Genomic DNA, 23931 nt, shown 5'->3' on the forward strand with positions numbered 1-23931 from the left:
GTACAAAAAAAAATTCTTGATAGAATCTGAAATATAATCTATGATGTGAGTGTGAAGCATAAAGAGTTTCAAAGGAGTCCCTAGACAAACCTGCTGATAATCTCTTCATAGCATCAGGTATTTTTACCATTAATGAGCTTATTCTAGTATAATACGCCTAAAATTAGGTCCTGTGGACACTGAGAAGTCTTGCTCTTTAGTATATTGACAGGCTGTTTCTACTGATGTTTTTAATTTATACAAAGCTATCTTTAGATGCTTTCTGCCATCTCTAATAATTCGGTTAGTGTCTGTAGAATTTAAATAATCCAAAAGCTGTGTTAATAACAAGATCTTAAAAGCAACAGTGTATAAAACAGTTCAAGAAAGCATTCTTTGACATAAAAGAAAGCTATTCCAAGGTAATAATTTTGCAGTAATTAAAAAATATACCCAGTGACCCTGACAGGATCCTGGAAGGCTCCTGGTACTATTTCTGCACTAACAACATTGTATTCCCTTCCTCTGGAGAAGCAGCATTAGGGAGGAAGGCCTTGAGATGACTGTTAGCACACATACAGTAGCGAGGAAGTGATACATGGTGCTTCTGTAGAGTTCCACCAAGGCATCTGTGGCTTTCAGAGAGAACTACAAGCGATCATTAGTAGCTCAGTCTCAGGAAAACCACAGACATGGTAGATCTGCTCAAGCCTAATAGTGCATGCCATCTATGTCTGCACTGAAGCATTCCACATCTAATAAAACACCAGATGGAACATTACCCTGAGAGAGTCCCCAGCGTGAAGAGGAGGCAAAACAAACCGTGGTGTATGCATTCTGTGGAAGTAGCTGCTGTTGAAAAATATTCTCTGCAAACTTTGGCTGTGTATCAACTACATTCTTACTGTTAGATTCTGCTGCATTTTGAGAGGCCATGAGCAGAAGTCCGTGGATGATCACAAGGCCCCATTTTAGTCAGCTTCTTCCTTTCTACATCCCCAGAATCTCTGCAGAAGCGCTTCAGTTCTGTAGGACAGATGCTCCCCTCTTTCAGTTGCTGGGATGCTTAACTCATGATTAGGAGAATGAGCTACTGGCCCTTTGTATGTAGTGTTAGCGGGTGTACACTTCCTGCTAGTTACTGGGTGCTTTGCTCTCACTGTTGACTGTCAGAAGTGAGCTCTGACTAGAAACTCCAGATGTAAGAGCATAGCTGTTATAAGCTTCTAACAGAGGAGTCCTTTAGCAGGGGCTGCGACTAAAGCTCAGTGGGTGCTACACCGAAGACCTGCACCATTATCCAGAGCTGTACCTGTTTTCTTGGCTGTCCTATGGCAGAGACAAGAGGATTCCTGGAGGCTTGTAGCCAGCTAGCCTAGGGCACACAGTTACAACAAGGACAAGAAAGAGACCCCTTCTCAAACATCTGAGGTGCTTCTTTGGCCTCCACATGTGCATTGTGCCACACTGTACACACACACACACACACACACACACACACACACACACACACACACACACACCAAACTCAGCAAACAAACAGAAGTCATTTTAAGTTGGTACGGATACCAGACTGGGCATGGTGTTGCACACATTTAGTCCCAGCACTAAGGGAGAGGCAGATGGATCTCTGAGTTTGAGGCCAGTCTCAAAGTAGTCCCAGGTCAGCCAGAAGTACACAGTAAGACTGTCTCTGTCTTAGTTAGGGTTTCTGTTGCTGTAATGAAACACCATGACCAAAGCAACTTGGGGAGGAAAGGGTTTATTTCAGCTTATACTTCCATCACTGAGAGAAGTCAAGGCACAAACTTGGAGACAGGTGCTGATACAGAGGCCATGGAAGGGTGCTGCTTACTGGCTTGCTCACATGGCTTGCCCAGCCCTCTTATAGAACCCAGGACCACCAGTCCAGGTATGATACCACCCACACAGGCTAGGCTCTGTCCTGTTGATCATTAGTTGAGAAAATGCTCTACAGGCTTGCCTGTAGCCCAATCTTATGGAGGTATTTTCTTCATTGCATTCCTCTAAGATGACTTTAGCTCATGTTGGCATAAAATTGTACAGCACAGTGTCTAAAATAACACATCAAATGTATTGAAAAGCAGTATGGTTCCTCCTTGCTAGCTTCTGACCGATGAATTCTACATCATGCTAAGTGAAGGACCTGCAATAGGAAACACCATGAGTCAGGAACATGCCATGTATGTAAATTCTTATTGTTGTTGTTAATTACCATAGATCACTGTGTTCATAATTGTGTTGAATGTCTCCAGTGTGTACATTATTTATTTCAGTGTCTTTGTACGGATTGTCCTTATTTTCACATGAAAAAAGGACGTGTCAGAGGGATGCCTGTCATTGAAGTGGTGACAGTGTCAGGCTGTCTTCCAGCCCTTGAGCTGGAGCTAGGGTAGAAATATACAGGGAACAGAGATCTGCTTTCATGTGCCTTTGGTGACTGCCTGGACATGTGGCCTTTAAACATAATTTTAAAGAAATGTGTTTCCTTTGAAGAGTGCCCAGAACATTGTGTATAAAAACATATTTTTAATATTTTATGATAAACTGAATTAATTAATTTGTTTTTATATTTAGTTTTGTTGCAGTGATGTATGTGTGTGGTATGTAGTGTGTGTGTGGTGTGTGGTATGTAGTGTGTGTGTGGTGTGTGGTATGTGTGTGTGGTGTATATGGTCTATGTGATTTGTGTGGAGTATGTGTGTTGTGTGGTGTGTATGTGTGTGTGGTATATGGTATGTGTGTGTGGTGTGTAGTTGTGTGTGTGTGTGGTGTGGTGTATGTGTGTGGTGTATGATATATGTTTGTGTGGTGTGTGTGTGTGGTGTGGTGTATGTGTGTGGTGTATGATATATGTTTGTGTGGTGTGTGTGGGTGTGTGTGTGTGCGTGTATGGTGTGGTGTGTATGTGTGTGTGGTGTGTAGTTGTGTGTGGGTGTGGTGTGGTGTATGTGTGTGGTGTATGATATATGTTTGTGTGGTGTGTGTGGGTGTGTGTGTGTGGGTGGGTGAGTGTGGTGTGGTGTGTACACCTGGAATTACAGTACTGGAGAGGCTAATGCAAAAGAATTTTGAGTTTGGCTCCATAGCAAGGTCCTGTCACAGACTAAGACAATCAACACAATGACTAACACTGTGGCTCAGAGGGGCTGGAGAGATGGCCCAGTGGTTCAGGGCTGGCACTGTCCTCGCCCAGTTCAATCCCTAGCACAATGTCAGGCTCCAGGCGCTCCGGCACCTCCAGCTCCCATGTGTACCTGCAAGTAATGCCCCATACACATATAATTAAAAATAAAATAAATTTTAAAAACACAAAATGTCATTTAGGACTGGTGAAATTTGCTTTTAGTGAAATTGTTACTGGCTAAATGACATATGAAAATGAAATTATTAAGCTAAATTTAATTTAAAATCAAGCCATAGTTTTAGCTTTTAAAAATATAACAAATTGCTTTATTTTTAGTCCAGTAATAGTAACAACAAATTAGCTTCTCTGCTGAAAATGGCAAGTTCATGCTTTTTTGTTATTGTTTTTCTAATTATTTAATTATTATTGAAATAATTAAATTATTCTTTCCACGATAAATTAGATTTATTAGAATGTGTTGAATACCAGAATTTCACTAGATGTCAGACAGATAGTCACTCAACTTGTATTTTTTAGTTTTTGAGACATCATCCTTTTTGCATTGTTTGTTTGTTTGAGACAGGGTTCTTTTTGCAGCCCTGGCTGTCTTGGAACTCTCTCTGTAGACCAGGCTGGCCTCAAACTCAGAGATCCACCTGCCTCTGCCTCCTGAGTGCAGGGATTAAAGGTGTGCACGGCCACATCTGGCTCCAAACTTGTAATTGTGAATGTAACCTTATATATTCTCAGGCCCACTGCTTAGCCTCGGAAGCTGCTCATATTAGCTTTCTCCATGCTAAGTTACCTGTTGCTGGTTCTTTCAAGTCATCTCCTAAGTTGTCCAGAAGAGAATCTATCTTCAGCAGCAACCACATAACCCTGTCAGAGAAAGCAAGCAGCCTCACTGGACTGGAACGCCGGGATCCATAGTGGGTGTGAGTCTTAGTTCCTTTTCTGCTCCTGTGACTAAGTACCACGAACAAGGCAACTTACAGAAGACAGCATTTAACTGGGGACTGACTTACAGTCTAGAGGGGAGTCTTTGGCCATCATTCAGACTGATCCGATGAGGGCCACCTCCATAGTGTCAGGCCACAGAAGAGGACTTCATCAGAGTTGCTGGCTCTTAGCACCCGGTGCAGACATCCTCTTGGAATGTTACTTACTCTTTGCATCTAAAAAGTCTGTCTCTCTAAGAGTCACACACTGCAGAATGACATTCTGGCCAATGAGTGACCTCCTATATGATGATAGTATTAGTTTGTACAGCAGCCTTAGTCCATGTAGCTGTTCACGCTGTTATATAAGAAGAAATCTAACAATGAGTTCAACATAGTGTATAACTCCATTCATTATTAATCGATGTATGACTATTCATGTGGAGTCCTGATGAATTCATGTTATCATTTCCAGTCCTAGCACTAGAACTAAATAGACAGTTCTTAAAAGATGTACACATGGCCAGCAACAACAGTCAGAGATATACAAATTAAAACCAAGGTGACCCAGGACATCACTCCAGTAAGAAATGGCTGTTGTCAGAGAGACAAAATGAAAATAGTGGTGAGGCTGTGTGAAGAAACTTGTATTCTGTTGGTGTGAACGTGAAGTAGTGGAATCACTGAGGAAAATAATATAAAGGGTCCTCAAAGAGTTAAAATAACCACATGATACAACAGACCCACTGCTGGGTCCATTTCCAAAGGAAATGAAATCAATATGTCAGAGACATTTTGTACTTCCCTGTTTATTGAAACTCTCTTCACAAGAGCTAAGGCATGGAAGCAATTTAAGCACGTCAGTGGATGAATGGATAAAGAGAATGTGTTACAAACCAACAGTAGGGTGCTGTTCAGGGTTAGAAGAGAATACAGTCTGGTCACTGGTGACAACATGAATGAAATGAGATTATTATTGAATGAAGCAAGCTAAACACAGAAAGGTCCTGTGGGATGCCAGTCAGGAGACTGAGAAAGTTAACTTCCTAGAATCTGTAGAATAGTGGTCACCACAAGCCAGGAGAGCAGCAGTAGGGAATGGGGAATGCACTGGTCCATGGGGAAGGCTCTAAGTCCCTGCTGGAGTGGGAAACCCTGCGGTGCTCTTGTACATGGAGATGATTACAAGTAACATGTATTTCAAAAGCTAGGAAAAATCGTTTTTAATCCTTACCATTTTTCTTTTTGGTTTTTTGAGATAGAGTTTCTCTGTGTAGTTTTGGTGTCTATCCTGGAACTCACTCTGTAGACCAGGCTGGCCTCAAACTCACAGAGATCTACCTGCCTTCTGCCTCCCAATTGCTGGGATTAAAGGCGTGCGCCACCACCACCTGGCTAATGCTTATGATTTTAGTATTGATGACAATATAATAAATATTTAAGAAGATAGATACAGTTAGCTTAAACATTACAGCATGTATCACAACACCACATGGTAATTCATTACTGTAAACAACCTTTATGGTGTCTTATTTATTCATTGAAATGGGTCCGGTGTGTGCTGCCCAGGTTGGTTTTGGCTCTGGTAATCCTCCCACCCCAGTTTCCAGACTGCACCAGCACAGTCAGCTCTAGAGTTTAAAGCAAAGGCATTCTTCTGCATTAAAAAAAGATTTCTGAGCCTAGAGAGGTGGCTCAGGTGTTGAGAGCATTTGCTGCTCTTTCAGAGGTCCTGAGTTCGAGTTCAGTTCCCAGCACCCATTTGGCAGCTCGCAGCTGCAGGGAATCTCGTGATGCTTGCTCTGTTGACCTCAGTGGACATCTGCATGCACATGGCACATGACATCTGCATGCAAATGATACATATGCACACACTCAGGCTTATGCACACAGCCACATACAATAATAAATAAATCTTCAAAAATCTTTTTTTAAGAGAAGCTTTCCAGCCGGGCGGTGGTGGCACACACCTTTAATCCCAGCACTCGGGAGGCAGAGGCAGGTGGATCTCTGTGAGTTCGAGGCCAGCCTGGTCTACAGAGTGGAATACAGGAAAGGCACAAAGGTACATAGAGAAACCCTGTTTCAAGAAACGAGAGAGAGAGAGAGAGAGAGAGAGAGAGAGAGAGAGAGAGAGAGAGAGAGAGAGAGAGAGAGAAGCTTTCCGGTTCTTTTTATTTCATATTTCTTTCTGAGATCATTCTTCCAATTGGCACGCATAAGACAGCCTTTTTTTAAGTATTGAAGAGTGAAGTTGCTAGGCTGTAGGGAAGGGAGTGCACATCACCTCTATTATATGGTTCCAGAGTGTCTGCCTAGGGAGTCTAACAAATGTAGACATGCGTGTGTGCGTGTGTGTTGGGGATCTGAGGTCCTCTGCTCTCACTGTGTACTCTATCACTGAGCTACAGCCCCAGACCGAATTTACATACCCGAAAGCTTTGTGTCAGAATGTTGGGCTCCATGTTATTATCATCAGTTCCTGTGCCCAGAGTTCATCTTTCCTGCCTGTCCTGCTGGGCGAGAGCACTCACATTGCTTCTGTTTTGTTTTTCTTTGATGCCTGATGAGATTGGGTCTCTGCTGTTTACTGTCGATTTCAGATAACTTCGTACACGTGTGTGAAAGTATGTGTATATGTGTGTGTATGGTGTGGGGGGGGTGTGAGAGGGTGTGTGTGTGGGGTGTGTGTGTGTGTGTGTATGTGTGTGTGTGTGTGTGTGTGTGTGTGTGTGTGTGTGTGCAGAGGCCACAGGAGAATGTCAGGCATCCTGCTGTATCATTGTCCACCTTTCCCCTTGAGATGGGGGTCCCTTACTGAACCTGGAGCTCCCAAGGAACCTCCTGTCACCAAGTTCCCACAGAACTTGGGTTATAGGCATATGCCCAGTGTTTACACAGATGTCGTCGGGTTTAGAACTCAGGTCCTCAAGTTTGTGTAGCAAGCTCTCTTACCCACTGAGCCCTCTCTCCAGCCCCTGGATTAACTTCTTTGGTGAGCTGTCTGCTAAGTTCCTTGTCTGTTTTTCTGTTGATAGTTACACATGTTGCCGGTTCTCTCCACTCTGGCTTGTTCTCCCTCTTTGCCTAAAGTGTTTTCTGGTGAGCTAAAGTTCTAAATTTTATAAACTCTTCCTTCATGTTTTTAGTTTGTTAAAAAAGAATTTCCACATGCATTAGTCAGTATTCTCCAGAGAGTGGAGTGGGAAAGAACAGGGAGAGAGGAAGAGGAAGAGAGGGAGGGAAGGAGAAAATGGAGACAGAGAAAAAGAGAGATGCTAATTTACTAGAGTGTAGATGGACTTTCTTTGGACCACCAGCTCCCAAATAATGACTCAGAGACTTCTTATTAATTATGAAAGCTCAGCCTTAGCTCAGGCTTGTTTCCAACTAGCTCTTAAAACTTAAATTAACCCCGTTTATTTTAATCTGCATTCTGCCACATGGTTTGTTATCTCTCCTCATTACCGTATGTTCGACTTGCTCCATGCCTCAGATTCCTCCCAAAGTTTCTCTCACTCTGGAAGTCGGAAGTCCAGCCTATCCTCTCCTGCCTAGCCATTGGCCACCCAGCCCTTTATTAAACCAATCAGAAGGTGCCTTAGCAGAGACACTTCTTCACAGTGTACAAAAAGATTATTCCACAACACTGGAGAAACTGGCCCTTGCAATTATGGAGGCTGAGAAGCCTGTCAAGAGGACTGTTCCAGTGAGCCTCAGACCCAGGGAAGCTAGTGGTACATAGCTGTCGGTGTGAGGCAGAAGGCTTCAGAACCCAGGGGCTCCTGTTGCAAGAGTTCTTCTCACAGGAGGGCACCCCAGCTCCAGGAAAAAGGTCCTTTTCCTTCTGTCCAGATGCCAGACAATTGGATGGACTCCACTCACTAAGAGTAGTTCTTCTCCCTCAATCTTCCAATTCAGGTGCTCATCTCATGGAGAAACACCCTCCCAGCCACACCCAGGAATGACCCTTCATCTCATCCATGTCCTTTGTCCCATCCAGCTGACTCTGTCTGATTAGCTGTCTCACCAGCCTGCTACAGTTTAGCAATTTTGCCTTTTGGATTATGTTTCTAATTCACCTGGAATTGGGTTTTGTGTTTTGTATGAGAGTCAGAACCAGATTTCATGGTGGTTTTACACACTCGCGCTCACAGGGCCTACCAAGAAGCCAACTGCATGCTCCGCCCTTTAGTACACACCCAGCTTGTATGTGTATCGGGTTAGAGCTTTAGTGGTGACTGTTGAGTGGTATCATGCTTTTCTTGCCCCTTGTATTCTTATAACCATGTTACATTCCTCCTCCATTTACTAGTTAATGAATTATATTAATTTACTTCCAGATGTTAAATTGGTCTTTCATGCCTTGGATAAGCCCAATTTGGTTGTGATGTATCACACATTGAGTATTTTGCTGGATGTGATTTGATAATAGTTTAGAATGGAAGTTATTAATGATATTACTATAATAACTTTTTCGTGCCTGTTCACTGGAACAGTGGTGAATTCTGTTCAATCCTCTGTTTTATATATTGGACTGCTTCTTTTTTTTTTTTTTTTGTGGAGCTGAGGATCGAACCCAGGGCCTTGCACTTGCTAGGCAAGCACTCTACCACTGAGCTAAAATCCCCAATCCCTGGACTGCTTCTTAATGTATAGCTTTGTGTATCTGGGGGCAGTTTGTTCACAGGAGTGCAGTGTAGACACTGATCCCCAGAGCTGGTGCTCTAGGAGGTTGTGAACACCTGTGTGTGTCCCTGGCAAGATCAGCCTGGGCTCTTACGAGCCACCTCTGCGGCTTATTTACTTGTTTACTTCTGAGGCAAAGACTGGCATAGAACTCACAGTGTATCCCAAGCTGGCTTCAAACTTGCCTCAGTCCCTCTCGTCTCTGCGCTGAGATCACAGGCGTGAGTTACCACACTTGCTCTCTTCCAATCTGGGTGTTGACACATGGGTCTCCTCTCTTTCATTCATTTGTTCAAAGCCACAGCTTCTGGTTTACTTCTTTGTTGGGTTTCTTTTTTATTGAATTGTGCTCTTCTGCATATGCTTCCTTCTTTCCTCTCTGTGTTAGTACAACTTTTCAAGTTTGAAAGATGTGACCGTGATATCACTGATGGGAGACGTTCCTTCTGTATAAACAGAAGCAATGCCCTGATTTCAAAGGGCTGCTCTCTGCATGCCCCCTGTAGTTCAGTGTGTTATATATTTTTATTAAATTGATTGTTTTCCCATTCTCTTGTGTTCTCTTCTTTGACCTGTTATTTAGAAGTATCATGGCACAAATCTTAAAGAGTCTTGCCAGTTCCTCAGCTGACCCTGTTTCCCCAGACTGGAAGCCTCTGAGTCCTCATCCCAGTGGTTCTCAGCTGAACTGCTGCTAGAAGCCTAAAAGCTTAACCAGCCAAATGCTTCTAGTTTCTGGTCTTCATACCTTATATATCTTTTTACTTTCTGCCATCACTCCCTGGAATTAAAGGCTCACTTCTTGGGATTAAAGGCGTGTGTCACCATACCTGGTTGTTTCCAATGTGGCCTTGAACTCACAGAGATCCAGAGGGATTTCTGTCTCTGGAATGCTAGGATTAAAGGTGTGAGCCGCCTAACTTCTATGTTTAATACTGTGGCTGTTCTGTCTCTGACCCCAGATAAATTTATTAGGGAGCACAATATTTTGGGGAACACAATACCACCACAGTTCACTTTTGGAATATTTGGGCAGAGGAATCCCAGATGTCTTTTTCCTATTGAGCACCCTTTACATGTGTCCTGTAGTCTGGTTTGTGGCAGCAGCCCATGGGTACTTTGTAGAGAGTGCCTGGTGGTACTGAGTGTCCAAGTATTTTTAGTGAGTTTCTCAACTTCCCCGGAATATTGCTGCTGCTCCTTCAGTTTTCTTCAGCATCGTGTGTATCTGGTATGTAATTTTTCATATTTTAACTCCTCTGTGTTTCTTCTTTTATTGTATATTATACACTTTCCCCAATGGATTCTTTCATGTGTCAACCATAGTTATTTCAGAATCATTGTCAAATCATTTCAGTACCTGGATCTGGGCATGGTAGCCTATACCTATAATCCTAGCATTTGGGAGGTGGATCAGGAGTTCAAGGCCATAGCAAACTCAAGGCCAGCCTGAACTACAAGAGATCCTGCCTCAAATCACAAATGATAATAACAACAATTATTATTTCAACACCAACGCATCTCTGGGTCTGACTTTGCTGAGATCTTAACTCCTAAAATGTGTTGTTTCCTTTGTGTCTTTTTACCCGCCTCTTGTAAGGTTTTATTAAATGCTTGACATTGTTATAAAGTACCACCAGAAACTGAGGTAAGTGGTATTTGTGCCTAGAAATGAGCGGCTCTCTCCTTGCTTGTGTGAGCTTGGGGCAGTCCTTGTGTATTCTTGCTTCTCTCCTCTTTCCCAGGGGGCTCCTGCCGCTCCATTCTTGGTGTGGCCATGTGTGGATGGTGTGAAGTGATCATCTGTCTGTGTTCTTGCTCTTCCTCCTGTGGCAACATGCTGATATGCTTCCCTCCTCTAATGCAGCTTAAGGTTCCCTTTCCTCATCTCCACAGTCCCTACACCTGGTCCTGAGAGGTTGGTGTTCTTGGCGTTTGTCTGTCCCCTCCCTCTACTGGGGATCAAACCTCCAGGTTGGTCTTAAGCAGAAAAGCCTCCAGAAGCTGTCAGCCTTTGCTGATTCTTCCTCCTGTGTCAGCAGAGCGCTGCCCAGGAGCAGCAGATGGAGCGTCTCCTCTGTCTCTTCCACCTTCTAGCAGGAATCTTAAAGAGTCTTATTAATAAAACAAACCTGGGGCCAGGTATTGGGGTGAATGCTGGAAGATCAGAGAAGCAGAACATGCCACAGCCACCTCACCTCACCAATTCCTCAGCTGATCCTGTTTCTTCAGACTGGAAGCCTCTGAGTCCTCATCCGAATGGATCTCAGCCGAAGATCCATTTTAGGCTCAAAAGCCTAAAATCAGGCTGGAGTGATGGTTCAGTGGTTAAGAGCACCGACTGCTTTTCCAGTGGTCCTGAATTCAATTCCCAGCACCCACATGGTGGCTCACAACCATCTGTAATGAGAATCCTCTTTTGTATACATAATAAATAAATAAATTTTTTAAGAAAGAAAGAAAGAAAGAAAGAAAGAAAGAAAGCCTAAAAGCTTAACTGCTCTAGTTCCTGGCCTTATATACCTTTCTGCCATCACTTCCTGGGATTAAAGGCATGAGTCACCATGCCTGGTTGTTTCCAGTGTGGCTTTAAACTCACAGAGTTCCAGATAGATCTCTGCCTATGGAATGCTAGGATTAAAGGCATGTGCTACCATTGCCTAAACTCTATGTTTAATATTGTGGCTATTCTGTCTCTGACCCCAGATAAGTTTATTATTGGGGGACACAGTATATCACCACACAGCCTCACAGGGAGGAGAGGTCTGGAAGTGGTTAAGATGGTCCCATGAGCTTGGCTCTTCAGTCTTGGACCCCCCCCCCTCAGTCTGTCTCAGAAGCACCCTTTGAAAACTCTGGAAGGTCACTAGCTAGCCAGTATGGAGAGTCTGGGACAGCAGTTTCTCTAATGGCTGTGCTGGCCCACGTGCAGAGCATAAGGATTTGGAGTTTGTGTTTGCTTTCTTTCCATTTGCTTTCATGGCTGGTGTCTCTTCCTCCAGTTGATCAAGCAGTCCAGGCAAGAACAGTTTCTTGCCCAAATGGCTATTTTGCTAAGGTGAAGATAAACTCCATATGAAGTGTCTTTAATGCCCATCCTCCTCTCTGAAGTAAATTGGTGCTGCCAGGAGCAGACATGTCTCACTATCCAGAAAGTCTAAATTTTAAAAATATTTTAAATGTCATATTCTGTAGACCTTTGAAGTGTTTGAAGATTACCTGTCTATCTGAAATATCTCTGTGTATACCTAGAAGACTTAACTAACATGGTTATGAGTATGATTATCATAGATGACCAGTTATTAATCTATTTTTAATTATCCATTACAATTTTAAATGAGCTGTACAAACATAATACCTTAAACAAGAGTAGAAATATGCACACAGTATAACAAAATTAACTTTAAGTTTGTATCAATAGACTAAAATCTATACCAATGTAAAACATTTTAAATGAGTTGTTGCTCTTTAGAAGTTCATTTATCTACCCTTTCATCCTATCATATCTATATCATATCCCCTTTTTATCTTTAGAAAGAGATTGCATTTATAATCAACCTGTTTTAAATAAAATATTGGTTTTTCTCTGTCCCACACCAGAGGGCCCTTCTGACTTGGGACACAAGAATCTCTTAACCTTTTCTTTTAACAATGTGCTTGGGTTTAGAGAAGGAGTGAGCCAATTCCATCTCCAAAGCCAGCTGGGAATTTGGGCGTAGTTTTTCTTACTACTTCCTGCTGGAGGGGGGTGCTGTATCTTATGGGGACATAAAGAAAATTTTAGGATTATGGAATAGTCTGTGAGGGTAAACCTCTGAGTCAGTTGCCTTGAAACCATTCCGGATGTTGGATCATCTGGGCCATGGTGTCATCAGAGACCTTTCAGGTGGTCTTGGCTGATCAAACCTGATGTATCTTAATCTGGAACAAATCCACAGCCTCCGGCTTTCTGTGGAAACAAAAGCAGAGACTCTTTTCCAAAGCAACATATCCTTATATCCCAAATTTGAAGTCAAGTTACCTTTAAAATTTACATATTTGTTTAACTCAACAGCTTTTACGATCAAATCTTTTTTTGCAGTTAACAATCCCAAAGACAAGACAAACCAGATTTTTTGTGTAATATCCATCTTTGTAAGACTGAAACACTGCTGTGGCTGCTGGCTCCACCCACCTCAGCTTCCCAACATGGCAGTGGCACAGTTTACCACCAGCTGTGGGTCTGGAGCCATGTGTACCATCAACTATCAGAAGCAGTTCTATCAAAGCAGTGCATAGCCCAGAAACCTTTTTTTTTTTTTTTTTTTAATCTAGCAGAGGCTAAATCCAACATGCAGCAGAGTAAAGTGTTGCTTGTAGATTCCTCATTCCGGCCACACTGCAGGTCAGACACACATGCCAGGAACCCGCCATAGTAGCTCAAACCGGCAGGCTGCCGCTAACTTGAGAGAGACAACTAGGAAGCTGTTTTTAGCTCCGTTTTAGAATCTTTTTTTTCAGGTTTTAGGTGGAAACATTTGTAGTTGGAGAGCTTCTCTCCAGGTTCCACCAAGCCCCCGCGATCACACAACCCACATATAAAATAATCATACAGACACTTATATTATTTAAACTGCTTGGCCATTAGCTCAGCCTACCATTGTCTAGCTCTTACTCTTATATTTAGCCCATTTCTGTTGGTCTATACTTTGCCACGTGGCTTGTGGCTTACTGGTGTCTTTACATGTTGCTTCTCATGGCAGCGGCTGGCAGTGTCTCCTCCCAGCCTTCCTGTTCCCAGCCTTCTCCTCTTCCTTGTCCTGCCTACCCTATCCTTCCTGCCTAGCTCCTAGCCAATCAGCACTTTATTTACACAGAGTGATATCCACAGCACTTCCCCGAATAATTTTATTCAGCTCCTAATTCACTTTCTTTAGTGAGTTGAGAAAGTATCAACCCTGTCCATTTGAATAAATCTAGCTTGTTTTTTCTCTCCTTAAGGTGACAAACATGAATATCTTGCTACCTAGTTTTGTGAAGTGATTTGCAAGGATGATTTTTAAGAATTACCCCTTCCGATATACTTCCACATCAGACAGCTAATCAGATTTGAAAATAATGAAGGTGTTCTTGATAATAATGATTTTGGGGTCATCCATCTGAACATTAAAGAAACCAACATTTTAGGAAAAGTTTTGTTTTGTTAGGCGAGACTGTGGCAGGAAGAGGCTTGCTATGGCGGACTGATGAAGTTGTCTGAGTGAAAGGTAACCTGACTGTCTCTCCCAATGTCTCAGGTATCGGTGGCAATTTGGTGGCCATTCAGGCTAGCAGGATTTCTACCTACCTCCATTTGCATAGCATCCCTGGGGAACTGCCCGAAGAGCCCAAAGGTTGTTCCTATCCATTCAGGACATTCTTTGGTTCAGGTAAGTGTGTGTGGGGTTGTATGGATTTTGCCAGGAACTGCTGCCAGCTGAGATCTGGGCAGGCGCAATTGGTTGAATCGATATGTTGTGAATGTTGTGCTGAGCTAATCTCAGAGGACAGAGGCCTTTTGTGTCCCTAAGTCCATGTGTACAGGTGTGACATTTGTACTTTTTATTCCCATCTCAGTTGGTTAAGAAAGAGGAACCATACTGTTACATTTTTGGTTATGAGCCTAGCTTTTAACAGCTGAACCATCTCTCCAGCACTTGGGAAGCAGAGGCTGGTGGATCTCTTAGTTCAAGGCCAGCCTATCTACTGAGCAAGTTCCAGGACAGTCAGGGCTACACAGAGAAACCCTGTCTCAAAAAAAATGAAAAAAAAAGAAGGAAAGAAAAAGAGAAAGGAAGGAAGGAAGGAAGGAAAAGGAAGAAAGGAAGGAAGGAAGGAAGGAAGGAAGGAAGGAAGGAAGGAAGGAAAGACGGTATGCACAAACACATAGCACCAGTGACTTAGGGACAGACAGACTTTTTTTTCCTATACTACTGTTTTTTGACTCTTTAAAAATGTGGATATTTGCTTTGAAACAGGACATTAGGAGACAGCTCAGTGATGGGAACAATCTATTACTTATATGAGCAGATATGTGACTGCCAAAAAAATTCACTACTTTATATGTATGGGTGTGGTCTGTAAGTGTGTCTGGGCATCACTTGCATGCCTGGTGCTCCTGAGGCTGCAAGAGGGCATCAGGTCCCATGGAACTGGGGTTTCAGAAGGTTGTGAGCCATCCATGGGTCCTGGGAATCCTGGTCTTCTGGAAGAGCAGTCAGAGCTTCTTAACCACTGAGCATCTCAAGCCCCTCCTTGTGATATCAGTGATGGAACAATAAAAGAAGACATAAAATTGACATTCCACTTTGCTTCTGTTTTTATGACACTAATGTTCTTCAAAACAAGGTTTGTTTTGTTTTGTTTTGTTTCCTGAGACAGGGTTTCTCTGTGTAACTCTGCCTGTTCTGGATCTCACTCTGTAGACCAGGCTGGCCTTGAACTCAGAGATCTGCCTGCCTCTGCCTCCTGAGTGCTGGGATCAAAAGCATGTGCCACCACTACCTGGCTCAAAGTAAGTTTTTAAACAGCCATTTTTTATTTGATTTTATAATTATACCTAGTAGGGGAATTCCAAAGAATTAAGTGAATTGTAAGTAATTGAGACTTCTTCTTAACAATTGAATTGTGATGTTGTGAGCTATAGAAATGAGAAAGTAACCTTCAATTTGTTGTTTTGTTTTTCTGAGATAGGGTCTCACTGTCTGGCTTGGGATGGCCTTGAACTCAAGGTGCTGCTGCCTCAGCCTCCATAGTACTGGGGTCACAGGCGTCCAGGGTCGTCCTCTGTCTGTAGTGCTGGGGTCACAGGCGTCCAGGGTCGTCCTCTGTCTGTAGTGCTGGGGTCACAGGCATCCAGGGTCGTCCTCTGTCTGTAGAGCTGGGGTCACAGACTTTCAAGGTTGTCCTCTGGCGTGGTGACTTGGATTACCATGTCCAGTTGATAGGTTCACTTTATTTCCCACCAGAACTGGTTGAACCTTGTGAGTGCTAGACAACAACCCTCCACTGAGCTGTGTCCCCAGCCTAACCTTCCAGTTCCATTGTCAGTGCCACTTGCCTTTCATGTTACAGGAGTGAACAACAAGTCTGCCCAAGTTCTCCTGCTCCTAGTGGTTCCGGGCCACTTGATTTTCCTCTACACAATTCACCTGATGAAGAGTGGCCACACCTCTCTGACCGTCATCTTTGTGGTTGTGTACCTGCTTGCTGCTGTGCTACAGGTAAGAGAACAGACATCTTCAAACTCTCTCTCAGATTGCTGGGAATCCGTCCTGGTGGACTTCTACAGTACACACTTAGTCACATTTCACAACTACAGTACACACATAGTCACCATTTCACAACTACAGTACACACATAGTCACCACCTCACAACTACAGTACACAACATAGTCACCACCTCACAACTACAGTACACACATAGTCACCATTTCACAACTACAGTGCACACATAGTCACCACCTCACAAATACAGTACACACATAGTCACCACCTCACAACTACAGTACACACATAGTCACCACCTCACAACTACAGTGCACACATAGTCACCACCTCACAACTACACTACACACATAGTCACCACCTCACAACTACAGTACACACATAGTCACCACCTCACAACTACAGTACACACATAGTCACCACTCCAGAAGTCGGCCGAGGCCTTTCCGTTGACTTGATCTGTGGACAGTGTGCTCTACCACTTCTGATACAGCCTGGCACACAGAACCTTTGAATTGTCTGGTTTCACAGCATCCTCTGCTGGTTATCCTGCTCTCTTTGACATATCTTCTGATCGGTTCTTGAAGCAGAGAAATACTTTAAATCTTTTCCTTTGTAATTTCGTAGACATGATTTTTTTTTCCTGTTTGGCTGCTCATATTGCCAGTGAGAATAGGTACCATCGACTCTGAATCTTTTGTATGAACTTGTTTTTTATCTGTTTGTGTTCACATGTGTTTATGTGAATGAGTGCGGGTGCATGTGTGTTACCTGCATGTGTGTGGCAGTCCGGGGACAGCTGTGGGTTTTGGCGTTTGCCTTCCACCTCGCTTGAGACAGTGTCTTGTGCGTCACTGCTCGCTGTCTGTGGAGTTCCTGGGCTCTCCAGTCTCTGCCTCCTGTTCACTGAGGAGTGCTGGCTTCCAGGTGTGCATCTCTGCACCTGCCACCCAGGTTCTCACGCTTGCAGACAAGCTCTTCACCCCTGGGCTGTCTCCTCCTCACTAGGTGGCCTTCGCTTTACTGGCTGCTTTTCACTCACTGTCCTGTTTCTTGTCTCACACTGGTGGTCTTGAAATTATGTGCTGATACACTCTGCCGTGGGTATATTTTGTCTCTTTCCTTTGATGCCATCAGTTCAAAAGCTCATGTTTTTCAGTTCTGGGGAAACCTCCTTTAAATATTACTTTTTGATGAATTTTCTTTTCTTTCCTTGATACGTAACCCAGGCTGGGCTCAAACAGTGATCCACGGGCCTTCACCTATGAGTACTGGGCTACAGTAAGTAGTGTTCACCATGCCTAGCACTTCATGGAATCTTTCTAGTTCTGTTTTCTGTTTTCTTTTTAGGTTTCTACTCCTGTGTAGGAAGTAAAAGGCTTTTAATTGTAGAAATGTCCTTGTATGTAAAGAAACCCTCGCCTTTGTTCTTATACACGACTCTGATGAAATGCATTAGTTCTCACAGAAACACTGACACACAGACACACACACACACACACACACACACACACACACACACACACACACACACACACACACACACACACACAATGAAAGTAGAAGGGGGCCTGGCTTGGAAAAGGAAGGGGATTCGAAGTAGAGGAGGGCAACAGAGGGTGATGGATGGGATGTCTGTGTGAATATCAAAATACATTATGTTTGTGTGTAAAGATACCATAATGTAACCCATTACTATGTATAATTAATATATGCCAATGACCAACATTTAAAGGTATGTCGCTATGATAAACATACTCATTTTAAAAATTCAGTAGTACACAAAGACTCTTATTTCCCTAGATCTGTTTCTTAGACACCATCACTTGGAAATATTTTAGCTATTTTTTTCTGCCATGATTTGTAAGTTTTAAAGTTACATGCCTAAACTTCAAGTTTATGACTTTGGCTGAAAAATAAAAAGTGAGGGCTTTAGGGCCATTATAATGTCCCATATTTCCCACATAACTTATACCAAACTTTTAAAAATAGGAATTATCAGTATGCATCTAAGCCTATTTTAATATTTTTATTGTAAGGCAGATGGTTTGCTCGGGCTGCATTTCCTTGTTTGTATATTATTTTCCTTAGCATTAATAATTCTTTCTTCACTTGAGTCTCTCTCCATGAACCCAGTCTTAGTGTGCACAGCTGCCCCACTGTCTCACCTCTGGCTTCTGATGTAACCTCATGGACTTGGTGCCTCCTCCAGAGAGAATCCCAAGTCCTTCAGAGGAGATTCAAATAATGCCTGGGGTGGAGTTTGAATTTGGCCTTCAGGGAACTTGGCTGGAGGAATGAGGCTGGGAAAGGTGGATAGGGAGTGTTCCAGGCAGAAGAAGCCCGATTGATAAAGCCATGGATGACACAAGCTGGCCTTTGGAGTGTCTGCTCTCACAGGCCAGCACACTGAGTGCTCAGTGTTATGGGAGATTGGTTCTTTGCCATGAAGCAGTGGTTTTCAATGTGCAGCTCAATCCAGTGCGTGTTGAAATAAAAATGAAAACTTCTGTTGGCCGGATGTGCTTAAAGTGTATCTTATTATCTTTATGATTGATTAATAACAAATGTATTAGCACTGTATTTAATAAGTATGCTCAGTATTTCTACAAGAGAGCAGCATAGTGTGGGATTCTAGATTGCTGAATTAATATACGAAGTGAGAAATGACAGAACTGTGCCAGCAAAAGAAAGTCGTAAACAGAATCTGAGATGGGTGTGTGTGTGTGTGTGTGTGTGTGTGTGTGTGTGTGTGTGTGTGAGATGAGGTCTTACGGCAGAGTGAGTAAGCCTGGTGTGGGAAGGCCTAAACACCCCGGAAGGGAGGCTGGGATAGGTTCTCTCTCAAACAACCCAATCCTGACAAATTCTCTGTAATTCTTTCTAGTCTTCCAACTTTATTTAAGCCACTATTTTTTTTAATTCATTCAGTAAATCTTAAGTTGAATCGCTAAAGGGTGGCTCTGAAGTCCTGAGAGCAATGAATCCAAGCACTGTTGAGGGACTTGCGGTCTGACGCTCTGGGAACACACGAGTGTGCTGTGGTATAAATGCAACCTATGTGAGGTTATTACCCACACAACCATGTTTCCATTGCTTTTGCTGCTGTGAACTTGGGTTGCTCAGGAGCTGGTCATTTATTGTCCTGTTTCACCGTTCTCCTCAGTCCTGGGGAAGTATCCGGGTCTGGTCTGACCAGCTGTTTCTAGAGCAGGTTCCTGTGTATGGCTCTCCCCTGTGTCTGCGTCTGTACACTGTGCTGTCTTGCATTCTTCTCTGTAAGTTGAAGAAAATAGAAGTGATTTTTCTGAGATTATTTGGAAAACATTTTATTAACAAAAGATTTGATTTTAATCATGTCGGGGTGTGTGTGTGTGTGTGTGTGTGTTGTGAGTAACTGCAGAGGCCTGAGGCAGTGGATCCCTGGAGCCCACTTACAGGCAGTTGTGAGCTGCCTGATGTAGGTGCTGATCTGGAAGAGAAATGCCCTCTCTTAACCTCCAGCCCCTGACGTAACTCTTAGAATATACTGACACGCCCCTCCCCTTTCTGAGGCAGGGTCTCTCTGTTAAGTAGTCCTGCCTATCCTGGAACTTGCCATGTGGACCAGGATGGCCTCAGACTCTCCTGCCTCCCCTCCTGAGTGCTGGAATTAAAGGCGGGTCCCACCACCTCCAGACTCCCATGCCCTTTTTATGCCCTTTGCCTAAATCCTTACCAGTGAGGGCTGCAACTGGAGCAGTGAGAGGGCAGTCGCTCGCTTACTGGTCTCACGGGTCCTTCTGCACAGAGAAAGGGCAGTAGCAGCCCTCTGTTTGAAGAATGGATGAGATGTTGGTGTGGTTAGCTGCATGCTGGGGCCTCCCGAGACTTAGTTTGTTATTACCGTTATTAAATGGAGGCCAGGAATGACAGCTGCAGAGGTTGTTTTTTTAATAATGCTGATTGATTTTACAGACTTCATTTTGCTGTGTGTGTGTGTCCATGTATGTGCACCTGTGTGTGTGGTATGTGTACATGTGTGTGCATGCACGTGGAAGCCTGAGATTGAGTGGCTTTCTCCTATCACTCTTTAGTTTCTGAGTCAGGGTCTCTCCGTGAACCTGGAGCTCACTGTTGGGCTAACCTCGCTGGCCAGCAAGCCCTATGGATACTCCTGTCTCCATCTTCCAGTGTAGGATTATAGGTACACACACTGCTGTGCTCAGCTTCCAATGCATATTCTAGGAATCAGAACCCAGGTCTTCTGTTTTTTGTTTTTGTTTTTTGTTTTTACTTATAAACTGTATGGCTGTGGCTCAGGCTTCTTGCTAGCTAGATCTTACAACTTGAATTAACCCATTTCTATACATCTATACATGTATATATATACACATGGCTTGTGGCTTACTGGTATCTTTACATCATGCTTCCTCTGTGTCTGTCTGGTGACTCCTGACTTAGTCTTCCTCTTCCCACCCCCAGGTCCTCTTATATACGTAACTAACAGTGACTGAGCCATCTTCCTAGCCCCACACTGTCATGGAAGGCCAGAGTGGCATGCTCAGTGATGTTCATACTAGGTAGACCATCAGTCACCCTGCTTTTTGAGTTTTTCTTCATAGTGGAGAAAGGTTGGTATCAATCTGCCATCCCATATTAGTCATCCTAGATGACTAGCTGGGGGTAAGCATACAACCATTGGTTTAGATTGCCCTTCTGCACCTCAGTTTGAATCTCATAGACCTGGTGTGATTCCTTACACAACTTCAAGGAGACTGGCTCTTTCCCCGTGAGCATCAACTCCTGCTGATGTGCTGTTGACCACTCACAGCCTGTTAGAAAACAGAGTGCAGTTGGCATTCCATGCCAATGGAATGTGAAATCTGAGATGGACTTCACAGGCTTGCCTTCTAAGTCGTGAGAATCTGTCTTCTTCCCAGTTTTCTTTTAGCTTCTTTTGCGCCCTGTCTTTCTCAAGTGGACAGAGCCTTAACAGCACCAACAACCAGGCAAGGCACAAAGACACCCGCCGGCCATGTTGGCACCCTCGGTTCATTTCCCGCCAGTTCCCCTGGGTTTACATCCTAAGTGTGCATCTTCTGTCTGTGAAGAGACAGAAATGTGAGATGGATGGCACCCTAGAAGAGACAGCAAGACTACCCTGCATAACGGAAAAAGGACGTTTTTTGAGACAGTTTTTCTCTGTGTGGTCCTGCCTGTCCTGGAACTCTCTCTGTACACCAGGCTGACCTGGAACTCAGAGATCGGCCTGTCTCTGCCTCCTGGGTGCTGGGGTTAAAGGTGTGCACCACAACTGCCACGTCTCATTATTTTACACTCCACTTATTTTACCATTTGACTAAACACAAAAACTCTTCTGTTTCACAATTTTATTTTATTTTTCCCTTTCATTGTCTGATTATAGATGTGTGCAGATCACACTAATGCTCTGGTGCTAAAAAGCATTTCAGCAGGGAAAGAAGAAAGGACTTTCCTAGTCTTTGATCCATACTGAAGTCCAAGGAAGTGCTTATGCATACAACCTGTACACGATGACTTGAAATCATCTGTCAATGGAACTGTCAATCATTTCAGTCCCTGACTGTTTCTGAAGAAAGTGAGATCGTTAAAAATGCTATGAAAATTCTAAAAGAATGAGATTCCATAATAAATTTGCCATTAAAGTTGTATTAAATAAACCTTTGCTCCTAGGACAGAGAAAAATGTTTCTCTTGTAGCTCAGTGGATAAGAGTGTGCACCGTTCTTCAGAGGACCCGAGTGTAGTTCATATCCAGTGGCTCACAACTGCCTATAACTCCAGCTCCTGGAGACCTGCCACCCTCTTCTGGCCTCTGCAGGTCCTGCACTCAAGTGCACAAGCCCTCACATACACAGAATTGAACAGTCAGTCTTGGAAAAGGTTCCCCTAATGTGAGTGACAACAGATTCTCAGTATGTGAAGTTGGAAATTAAAAATATGAGGATTTTATTAGGTGATGTGGAAGTCACTGTACAGAAGAAACAGACAGTGCTGTCCCCGTCCCTGACAGACCACACTGTCCATGTCCCCAAGCATATTAGACATCAGGAGCCAACCAGAGAAGAGCCCAAGGCTGAACCCTTACTTACGGGTATTCTCCTGTGACGACAGTCAAACTTCTGTCTGTGTCTGGCTTTCATTCTTAGAAAATACTAGGATTTTTTTTTTCTTAAAGAAAGGATCAAAGGGTATATGTTGTAGCTGGTAAGAAATGAGTTATTATCAGCAAATATAATATTGGTCTTAGCAACATGTATATGTTTCTCATTAACAAAAAAAAAAATTTTTTTTTTTTTGTTTTTTTTCGAGACAGGGTTTCTCTGTGTAGCTTTGCGCCTTTCCTGGAACTCACTTTGGAGACCAGGATGGCCTCGAACTCACAGAGATCCACCTGCCTCTGCCTCCCGAGTGCTGGGATTAAAGGCGTGCGCCACCAACCGCCCGGCCTCATTAACAAAATTTAAAAGACAAATTTCTTTGATTTTTGTTATTACTACATCCTAGATTTGGATTTCATAGGTACATACCTATGAAAATTATACCATCTTCTATTTCCCAATAGATTCATATTCTAAATAAAAGTATTATTCTCTACAAAACCCATACCTACTTTATATGCAAGCAGATGAATCTCCTTCATAATAGGACTTACTATCAGGATGCTGGCTAATAACTTGCTTTTTCATAGGTAATAAAAGCTTGTGATTATTGAAATGTATAATGTAATGTGAGCATCCCCATTGCACACATGGGAGAGTAAGGGCTGTGGTGGGATGTGCTCAGGCTGTAGCACGGACAGCAGCCCGCTATGCTCACCTTAGGATGAGCAGTATCTTCATGCTCAGGTCTCTTTTATGTCACCAGGGGGAGCTACAGAGTATCAAGAGTGGCAAGACCCAGTGAGTGGCAGTGCAGGTCGGGGCCGTGGAACTAGCACCAAGTCCCTGCCACCGTTCTGAAACTCTACCACATGCCTGGAGTGACTTCTCTAACTCACAAATCTTGAAGCTGTGTGGTGACAGCCTGACCTTACTTGGACCCTCAGGACAGTCCCCCACTAAACAAGTTCATTATGTAGTCTCAGGAAGTTATTCGTTCTGGGGTGCCTTGCCGTCCTTGTGCACAGAACGTGCACACTCGTCCTCTGGCATGGCAGCTGTGATAGTTGAGTAGCTGATACGTAGCCTCCTGTTAATGGCAGGGCCATAGCTTGGACTCTAACTGGCACTTAAAGGAAAGAGCCAGACAGCCAGGGGCTTGTATCAGCCTGCTTGGTCTCATTCTCGCCCACACTTTCTGTAGTTACTTGTTCCTTGGGACTGAAATCTATCAGATTTCATTTGGGAAGAATCTCTAGTCTTTCTTGGTTGTTTTTTGTTTTGTTTTGATTTTTTTTTGAGATAGGGTTTCTCTGTGTAGTTTTGGTGCCTGTCCTGGATCTCACTCTGCAGACCAGGTTGGCCTTGAACTTGAAGAGAATCCTCCTGCCTCTGCCTCCCAAGTGCTGGGATTAAAGGCGTGTGCTACCACCACCAGGTTAGATATATTTTATGAAAGGATGAGAAGGCTCTTCACCTCTGACAGCTACATTTTGTCCAGACTTGACTTAGAACATAGGTCTGTGTGGGTCCAGGGGTGGCTAGATTGCTTTTCTGCAGTTTAGTTATGTCTTCTGTAATGTTAATTCCAGTGCAGCCTGAAGTGTTAGCAATGGTTTTGGTTGGGAAAAAGGAAGTCCAAAGACACTTTACTATCTTTAATGATTTATTTTTAGTTTATGTGCTTTGATGTTTTGCCTGCATGTCTGTGTGAGGGTGTCGGGTCTGCTGGAACTGGAGTGACAAACAGGTATGAGCCGCCCTGTGGGTTCAGGGAATTGAACCCGGGTCCTCTGGAAGAGCAGCCAGTG

General features: G+C 43.6%; 1 protein-coding gene across 2 annotated transcripts in view; it reads left to right on the top strand.

The window, feature by feature from the left end:
- Positions 1 to 23931, top strand: part of Slc41a2 (solute carrier family 41 member 2) — a 124318-nt gene that overhangs the window by 82500 nt on the left and 17887 nt on the right. For both annotated transcript variants that reach the window (XM_036169912.1, XM_036169910.1), the window contains exons 9-10: positions 14031 to 14162; positions 15847 to 15995. In XM_036169912.1, the coding sequence (XP_036025805.1) occupies positions 14031 to 14162; positions 15847 to 15995 (281 nt within the window). The remainder of the gene's footprint in view (positions 1 to 14030; positions 14163 to 15846; positions 15996 to 23931) is intronic.

This window comes from Onychomys torridus, chromosome 20, assembly GCF_903995425.1.
Source record: "Onychomys torridus chromosome 20, mOncTor1.1, whole genome shotgun sequence".
NCBI lineage: Eukaryota > Metazoa > Chordata > Mammalia > Rodentia > Cricetidae > Onychomys > Onychomys torridus.